Source organism: Procambarus clarkii, chromosome 13 (assembly GCF_040958095.1).
Source record: "Procambarus clarkii isolate CNS0578487 chromosome 13, FALCON_Pclarkii_2.0, whole genome shotgun sequence".
Lineage (NCBI taxonomy): Eukaryota > Metazoa > Arthropoda > Malacostraca > Decapoda > Cambaridae > Procambarus > Procambarus clarkii.
In genome coordinates, this window is record NC_091162.1 from 5,228,143 (window position 1) to 5,238,142 (window position 10,000).

General features: G+C 42.9%; 1 protein-coding gene across 2 annotated transcripts in view; it reads right to left on the reverse strand.

The window, feature by feature from the left end:
• LOC123749200 (uncharacterized) overlaps nucleotides 1–5,948 on the reverse strand; it is a 21,334-nt gene extending 15,386 nt beyond the window's left edge. The window contains exons 1-3 of one of the 2 annotated variants that reach the window (XR_011228349.1): nucleotides 5,375–5,948; nucleotides 3,456–3,613; nucleotides 435–617 (exon numbers count right to left, since the gene is read on the reverse strand). Coding sequence is in view for 1 of the 2 variants with exons in the window: in XM_069323561.1 (XP_069179662.1) it covers nucleotides 435–617; nucleotides 3,456–3,582 (310 nt within the window). In the remaining variant the exon portion in view is untranslated. The remainder of the gene's footprint in view (nucleotides 1–434; nucleotides 618–3,455; nucleotides 3,614–5,374) is intronic. The other variant, XM_069323561.1, reaches the window with a different exon arrangement.
• Between the last annotated feature and the right edge of the window lie 4,052 nt (nucleotides 5,949–10,000).

A 10,000-nucleotide genomic window follows, 5' to 3' on the forward strand; every position in this document is an offset into this window, starting at 1 on the left:
ATGCAGGTAAACTACCACTATACAGTATGAGAGATGCAGGTAAACTACCACTATACAGTATGAGAGATGCAGGTAAACTACCACTATACAGTATGAGAGATGCAGGTAAACTGCAACTATGTAATATGAGAGATGCAGGTAAACTACTACAGTGCAGTATGAGAGATGCAGGTAAACTACCACTGTGCAGTATGAGAGATGCAGGTAAACTACCACTATACAGTATGAGAGATGCAGGTAAACTACCACTATACAGTATGAGAGATGCAGGTAAACTACCACTATACAGTATGAGAGATGCAGGTAAACTACCACTATTCATAAGGCATCTTGCTACATATTGCTCATATATTATGAGGGTTACCGAAGGTGAGATGGTTAATCTTAGAGGTAAATATTATGTTAGGAAACAATATGTGGGCCAAGTTACTGACTGTTGTCTGTGGTGGGAGAGGTGAAGGTGTAACCCAGCTCTCTGGCACAGTCTGTGGCGTTGACCAGTGTGTGCTCCCTCCAGGTGGCGTGGTCTGAGTGTGACATGGTCGCTGGGTGGTGCAGGCAGGTCACCATGTAGGCCTCACATGCGCTCTTGTCCGCGCGCTCACACAGATCTTCCGCTGGTGACACGAAACATGTGAAGAAGCCGAACATGAAATCTCAGAATACAAGTTATGGAGAGAAAATGACAACCAGAGAAGAACATGAAACATATTTATATATAAAGAGGCAGTTAAATAGGGAAGAACTCAAGGTGTATGAATGAACTGAGAGGAATATGTAATTAAGTTATGTAGTTAGTACACACTCATGTATAGAGGAACATATACTAACATAAACATACACACAATACCACACGCAAGTTAAGACAGCAAGAGGAAGGAGCAAGAAAGGGAGACAATATCACAGAAACTGAAGAAGATCATAAAATATTCCAAGAATACAAAAAGAAGATACAGAGTTCGTCCGATGAATAGTTACTGGATCTCAAGACCAGCAAACTAAGAAGGGAAAATACTCACAAGAAGATGAGACCAGCAGGAAGGTATAAACTGTAACGAAGGGGAGCCACAATCCAGATAAAAATAAAGAAAAATTCTTGTAGAAAACTTTATACCAAGTTCAACCCCCTGAGACTTATGTATATAACATGACGTCAATAGTAAACATTGGTGGAAATTGAGAAGCCAAATGAGCCAAAGATACGTTATAAAGTGTGTTTTCGGTGTCAGTAGTATGAGAGAGGGAATGCCCAAGGAAGTTATAAGGTGGTGGCAGACCATTTCCGTAGTTTCAAGTGTAGATATGATAGAGCCCAATAGGCTCAGAAATCTGTACATCAACTGACTGACAGTTGAGAGGAAGGACCAAAGAACCGAAGTTCATCCCCCCACAAGCACAATTAAGTGATTATATGCACGAAATAAGGCAGTTTAGCCCCTCTTACTCGGGCTTGCTTCCTGACATGCAGTGGTAATCTCTGTGTTCCTAACTACCTTCCCTACTCCCTCCATCTTCCTTCGTAACACCGTCCATCTTCTCCGTAAATCACGCCCCCCCCCCATCCTATATTCCTATATTTACTCAGGAACGTGTGTGAGAAACTCAGTAATAGCTTCCACGAGGTCTTCACAATAGAGCAAGGAGAAGTGCTGAGTTAAACCAAGCGGGACTGAAGGGTTTTGAGATTGTCAGAGATGAAGTAAGAAGACATTTGCTGAACAGTAAGACAAGCAAAGCCCTTCTCTGGCTACGTACTATGATATATAAGAAGTTCCTGGAAACTGACTAACTACAAGCAATGTGGTGGTCATATTCTAAACGTGAAACGATATATTCTTAAACACTTAACTGCAGACCAGTTTTCCTAATCTGCATACCGTATAATGGGATGGAAAAGGCTGTAAGGAAGAGGCAAGTAGAGCATGTGCAGAGAAGAGACTTTACTACGCACCAACGACAAGGGTTAAGGAATGGAAAATCTTGATTCTCAAACTTGATATATTTTTATGACCTGGAAAGATAAACAAATCAGACCAAACACGAAGGTGAGGTGCATGCATGGCCTTGAATTATTAGAAACTCTTGTGCTTCCCGCTCACCCAATTTAGTACCTAAGGCATTTAACTTCATCAATATTATCTATTCTGTCAATTTGTAATACAGTTATTATGTTGAAATCAGATTTCTGTTTCCATTAATGTTTAGCTGAAGGTCCTGCCAGAAACCCTAACATATATACTTTCTCAACCCATTGTTCCTACTTGTATATAAATAAATAAATACAAATAAATAAACAGTGATCCCCATAAGGTAATACACCATATGTCACTATACACCACCACACATAACTATACATCACCACACATCACTATACACAACTGCATATCACTATACACCAGCACACATAACTATACATCACCACACAGCACTATACACCACAACACAGCACTAGACACTACAACAATCACTAAACACCACCACCACCACTATACACCCCCACACGTCACCATATCACCACCACGCATCACTAAACACCATCACCCACCACTATACACCATCACCCACCACAAATCACCATACCACCACCACGCATCACTAAACACCATCACTATACACCATCACACATCAATATATACTACCACACGTCACCATACCACCACCACCATCACTATACACTACCACACGTCACCATACCACCACCACCATCACTATACACTGCCACGCGTCACCATACCACCACCACTATCACTATACACTACCACACGTCACCATACCATCATCATACATCAATAAACACCATCACCCACCACAAATCACCATACCACCACCACTCATCACTAAGCACCATCACCCACCACTATACACCCCTCACAAATCACCATACCACCACCACTCATCACTAAACACCATCACCCATCACTTTACACCCCCACACGTCACCATACCACCACCACCATCACTAAACACCATCACCCAACACTATACACCATCACTCACAACTATACACCCCCACACGTCACCATACCACCACCACTCATCACTAAACACCATCACCCACCACTATACACCCCTCACAAATCACCATACCACCACCACTCATCACTAAACACCATCACCCATCACTTTACACCCCCACACGTCACCATACCACCACCACCCACCACTATACACCCCCACACGTCACCATACCACCACCACCATCACTATACACAACCACTCACCACTATACACCCCCACAAATCACCATACCACCACCACTCATCACTAAACACCATCACCCATCACTTTACACTCCCACACGTCACCATACCACCACCACTCATCACTAAACACCATCACCCACCACTATACACCCCACAAATCACCATACCACCACCACCCACCACTATACACCCCCACACGTCACCATACGACCACCACCATCACTATACATTACCACACAACAGTGTACTTACTCAGCACAGTCATGACGGAAGGGGAGCTGGGGTCCGGGCACCAGTGGTCTCCAGCAACGCCTCCGTCAACAAGGACCAGCACCAGCAGCGCCGCTGTCACCACCACACACCTCAACACCTTCATCATGGTGGTACAGGAGACTCTGAGGAAGACGTCGCTGTGAGTCAGGGAGAGGAAACAAGTTGGTAACAGCGATCTCAGGGATATAAGATTTAATATAACATGAGAATATTATATTAGAGATAATTCTGTCAGGGTTCCAAGATTCCGAAATGGAGATTATGAGCTCTTAAGAGAAGACCGAAGATAGATAGTTGGAGAGAGCTTAGACAGGGATAAAGATCAAGACTTGGTAAGTTATCTCTCGCCTGATAGAGATTTAACTTCTGTAGGAACAGGTACAGTGGACGCTGATTATGTGTTATGTATGATTATTTAGCAGGCAGATCATGATGAAAATATTCCATGCAACATACTTAGATCTGTAGACAATGATTTATAATTGACAATAAAAAAATTAGAGTATCTAGTTGGACAGACAAAGTTAATATATATTGTCAGAGTAACCAGACATGTAAAGTTAAATCTTAAAAATTATTTCTTAAAGGCCTAACCAAGTTTGTAATAAAGACTGGGCAATTGAAAGCAAACCCAGGCCAATTGATAGAAGATAAGGAAGATATGAGCAGCATTCTGAGTAACAACTTTTCATGAATCTTCATGCAAAGTTGGTCTAGAAATGAAACAAAACTTAGGAAATTTTTAAAAAGATTGCATAGAATATAGTTTATGCAATTAATATGCTAATAAAACTTATTTATATAAACTAATATAATAACGTAAACCAAACGAATCTCCATTAAAACACTATAATGTGTTGCCATGACCATGTTGTAGCACAGTTGATTAAGGCGCATCTGGGATCGTCTCAGACGTAGGTTCGAACCCTCATCATGGCCCTTGTGGATTTGTTCATTTGATGCATCATGCTATTGTGATTTCTGTGTGTAATGAAGTAAGGGCGAAGAGTTAGAACAGCTTATTGACAGAGCCCGAGTCCATGGGGGAATTGTGTAAAACCCTTGTTTGTGTCTCGGAGAGACTGAAGGATCCATGTGAGGGCAGTTGCACTCCTGGTTGCAAATCTTTTGACCATGTCGTGGCACAGTTAATTAAGGCACGTCTGGGATCCTCTCGGACGTAGGTTCGAACCCTCATCACAGCCCTTGTGGATTTGTTCAACAATTCATTAAATATTTGGCAGAATTTTCAAAGCATTCAAGAAGCTCAGTTTTCCTATGTCGTCACGTAATGTACATTTAATAAATCAATTAAGACAGGAGTTTCCGTGTTACTTGGAGGGTTGCTAACGTGGTACCAAATACCTCTCGATTTTCCTAATCATTATCTTGTGAATGTTCTTTCAGATAATTGTATCAAATTTATTAAGAATTCATCTAGATAAATAATGCTTCGGAATATATTTCAGCAAAGTTTCGCAAAAAAGGTATTTTCATCCCCCAAATTTGCAATCTTTATTTTCAAAGCTTTTGCAGGTACTAGAAAATTGGTTTGTGAGATAAATAAATTAATTAGCAGATAACATTATTGAGGCAAGCAGGTCTTCGGCAGTGTCCTGGTGTCTTATCCTGGAATCTGTAGGTTCTGTTTTGTGTGAAAAGATCTGCACAGAATACAAACACAAAGCTTTAGCTCTTGGTCTTCCTTATTCTCATAATTCTGTTAATTTCTGCCAAAGTTTTGAGAGCATACAAGGTGAGTTTAGGCTCAGTCATTGTCAGACTGCACAAAGTAATAGTTAAGTAGTTGGAATAATGATCGTGTTGAAGAAACTTTGTTATTGTACTTTTTAAATTACAATTAGTCTATCAAGGTAGTGTTCATGACAAAGACTGACCTCAGTATGCGAGGATGTAGGCAGGCAGGCAGGCAGGCAGGGTGGCCTCGGTAAACCGAGGATGTAGACAGGCAGGCAGGCAGGCAGGCAGGCAGGGTGGCCTCGGTAAACCGAGGATGTAGACAGGCAGGCAGGGTAGCCTCAGTAAGCGAGGATGTAGACAGGCAGGCAGGGTAGCCTCGGTAAGCGAGGATGTAGACAGGCAGGCAGGCAGGCAGGATGGCCTCGGTAAGCGAGGATGTAGACAGGCAGGCAGGGTAGCCTCGGTAAGCGAGGATGTAGACAGGCAGGCAGGGTAGCCTCAGTAAGCGAGGATGTAGACAGGCAGGCAGGGTAGCCTCGGTAAGCGAGGATGTAGACAGGCAGGCAGGGTAGCCTCAGTAAGCGAGGATGTAGACAGGCAGGCAGGGTAGCCTCAGTAAGCGAGGATGTAGACAGGCAGGCAGGGTAGCCTCGGTAAGCGAGGATGTAGACAGGCAGGCAGGGTAGCCTCAGTAAGCGAGGATGTAGACAGGCAGGCAGGGTAGCCTCAGTAAGCGAGGATGTCGACAGGAGAATGTGGTGTGGGGTCTTGGCGTGGTATGGTTATATATACTTGGCAAGCTACTCCCACAACCCTGAAGCTCTACTCAGTTGTATTGTGAGAGACGACCCTGGGGCCGAATCACTGTAATTTGCCTCAGCTTTTGTACCGCCATTGTTCCCAAGATGGAGCCAGAGTTCGCCTTGTCATGTCAACTATGTGAAATATCACCATCAAACTTAAATATAGCAAAGATTTTTTCGGCGGAGACCCAACATTTGAGGAGGATGCCATGGGGTATAAGTGTAAAATATAAAGTTTTGTGTCTAGGAGATGACACTAGAGTAACTGGATATCCCATAAGAATGCTGGAACACAAAAGTGCATCTTATAAAACTGGTTACCTTTGTCTAAACTATCGTTCTCTGAGGTTTAAGAACATTTACTTTTTCCAGATAATCCTTTTGGTGAATCTGATTTTGATATAATAATAATTACAATTGTTTCTTTGAACTAAGATTTATGGAGGAATTGTTTGTTAAAGAGCTTCGAACTATCTCAGATAAAACAACTCGTCTGCGCACCTTTACAAAGTTCATATTCAAATAAAATTTTAATCTTCCTCTTTAATATTTAATGGAAAGTATTTGTGTCTAAATTTGGAAAGCAGAGACGTTTAATATGACCTGTGTCTCAGATTTAAGATATAATTGGTCTACTACCTGTTTAGTAATTATTTTTGTAAACCTTCAAGGAAGAGACTTCTGGTGATCATGGAGTTTACTGGAGCTGGAGTTTACTGAGTGCCAGTAACGCAGTTGGTAGTGCAGCAACTTTGCTTGGTATAGCCAGTAGTGTACCAGCCGGATCTTCCACCTTGTAGTATTTGACTGCAGTATGATCCTTAAATTTGGGTTTAGGTGATTGTTGAGTTTTGGTCAGTTGAGCACGCAGAGCAATGTGATGATCACTGTATTCGTATTTAAGTCTCAGAACAACCAGGCACCCACTAGTGTTAGGGGGCCAGCAAGCATTGGCTAAATATTTACAATTTATTTATGGAGGAATAAATAAATTAATAATAGATAATAAATAGATAGTGAAGGGGTCTCTCTTCCCCTCACTATCCTTTGTTAATACAGGAAATGATTGAGTTTGACATTTTAATATGAAACTATTATAGCTTTACAGGATAAGTTAGATGTGAACCAGTTAGTGTTTTACCGCGATTCGAGGCGATGAAGTGAACAAGATACAGGTGAAATGTAACTAGGCTGTTATAAGCTATAAACTATGATAGGTTAGGTTAGATTGGGTTGGGTTAGGTACGGAACAACGAGACATCTAGCAGGGTGAGAGAACTTACAGATGGGATCACAGATATAGAACCTAACGCTAAACTCCGGTCCAAGTGTGTTTATTTCAAATCTTAAGGAAAAGTGACGACGCGAAATGAACGTAGGGACTGTGAACAGAAGCCCGTGGTACAGTTGGGTCCAAGAAGCCCGTGGTAGAGTCGGGTCCAAGAAGCCCGTGGTACAGTTGGGTCCAAGAAGCCCGTGGTAGAGTCGGGTCCAAGAAGCCCGTAGTACAGTTGGGTCCAAGAAGCCCATAGTACAGTTGGGTCCAAGAAGCCCATAGTACAGTTGGGTCCAAGAAGCTTACCATAGGTCTCTAGGTTAAGTGTGCCTGTGTGGGGATATTGTAGACATGTTTTGTGAAACAGTCAGCATCCTGGACTGTGAAAGATGCGTATTTGTGTTTCTGTTGAAATCTCTCTTCCACTCCAGCTTTTTCTCTCGTCTCTCTCTCTCTCACTTCCTCTCTCTCTCTCTCTCTCTCTCTCTCTCTCTCCCTCTCTCTCTCTCTCTCTCTCTCTCTCTCTCTCTCTCTCTCTCTCTCTCTCTCTCTCTCTCTCTCTCTCTCTCTCTCTCTCTCTCTCTCTCTCTCTCTCTCTCTCTCTCTCTCTCTCTCTCTCTCTCTCTCTCTCTTCCTCTCTCTTCCTCTCTCTTTCACTCTCTTTCTCTCTCTCTTCCTCACTCATCCTCTCTCTTTCTCTCTCTTTCTCTCTCTCTTCCTCACTCATCCTCTCTCTTTCTCTCTCTTTCTCTCTCTTTCTCTCTCTCTCTCTCTCTCTCTCTCTCTCTCTCTCTCTCTCTCTCTCTCTCTCTCTCTCTCTCTCTCTCTCTCTCTCTCTCTCTCTGTGTCTCTCTCTCTCTGCCCCTCTCATAATATATCACATAATATGCATATATACTTCGGCCTTCAATAATGATATGTTTTATTATTTAAAGCTGAAGTAATTAATACGTTTATTTATGCTAGGTAAAGTATATACGTTCTTACAGCTTGGTTTTGTTTCGATGAAATAAGAAAGTTAAATCTTTCAAGTAAACTGAACAAAGATTATAATACTCGCTGGCATAACCCTGTAATAGTTTGTGAAGGAACGCGAGACACTCCATATCTTTCTGGGCTCCCGTTCTTTCTGTGGTCTTGAGAGCGGGTTTAGGTCTCTCCGTGGTCCTGGGAGCTGATTTAGGTCTCCCTGGGATCCTGTGATCGTGTCCTGGTCTCCCTGTGGTCCTGTAACCATATCCTGGTATTCCTGTTGTCCTGTGATCGTGTCCTGGTCTTTTTGTGGTCCTATGATCGTGTACTGGTCTCCATGTGGTCCTGTGACCATGTCCTGGTCTCCCTGTTTTCCTTTGATCGTGTCCTGGTCTTTTTGTGGTCCCGTGATCGTGTCCTGGTCTCCCTGTTGTCCTGGTCTTCGTGTGCGTCTGTGATTGTGTTCTGGTCTTTCTGCGGTCCAATGATTGTATCCAGGTCTCCGTGTGGTCCTGTGATCATGTCTTGTTCTCCTTTTGGTCCCATGATCGTGTCCTAGTCTCCCTGTGGTCCCATGATCGTGTCCTAGTCTCCCTGTGGTCCCATGATCGTGTCCTAGTCTCCCTGTGGTCCCATGATCGTGTCCTAGTCTCCCTGTGGTCCCATGATCGTGTCCTAGTCTCCCTGTGGTCCCATGATCGTGTCCTAGTGTTACCTGTGGTCCCATGATCGTATCGTGGTCCTCGTATGGCCTTGGGAGCAGTGCAGCGGACGCTCCGAGCGTTAAACGCACAAGGACATGTATCCGGATTGATCCGAGCATCTGGTGGTTGCGCGTGGCCCATTGTTCGGGCATGACCGGCGGACTTAACTTGTGTTCCCAGGGAGGGCGGGGGATGTCTGGAGCCATAGGTTCCTCCAGCCACTCACTTTAGATATGGTTGTATGCACTGAGAGGCGTATTCCCCTTCATGTATATTCACTTGGGAGATCACTTTAGTCTTAACTGTGCTCAGGACTAAAGTGTACGTGCTGCTTGGTCAGTAAGCTAATGTGCAGCTATCATTATCCTGCAGAAGTTTATAGGCCCGCAGCCCAACAGGGAAACATTTTGAAATAATTGCAACTCCAGGAATATTTTCATGATTCAGGAACGTCTGAAACATGATACGTTTAACATAACTTTAATAATATCTTATTAATATCCCCCGTGAAATGTCATTTATACATATGTCACCTAACTAGTCTCCGTGGTGTAGTGGTAAGACACTCGCCTGGCGTTCCGCGAGCGCTATGTCATGGGTTCGTATCCTGGCCGGGGAGGATTTACTGGGCGCAATTCCTTAACTGTAGCCTCTGTTTAACGCAACAGTAAAATGTGTACTTGGATGAAAAAACGATTCTTCGCGGCAGGGGATCGTATTCCAGGGACCATAGGATTAAGGACTTGCCCGAAACGCTACGCGTACTAGTGGCTCTACAAGAATGTAACAACTCTTGTATATATCTAAAAAAAAAAAAAAAAAAAAAAAAAAAAAAAAAAAAAAAAAAAAACTACCTCATCATAAGAGGATATAACTAAGCACAGTAGAATTTGTCTTCGAGAATATGAAGTGAGACCTTACGAAATGCCTCGCTAGTCGTCTGACTCAATTAAAAAGTTAAAAATGAACTTTGGAGAGTAAATTTTTAAATTTCATGCTTCAGTGAAGAAAACATAAGGAATATCGAGAAGATTCCTGCCAGAATCATATATCTAAAATTTTCTGTCG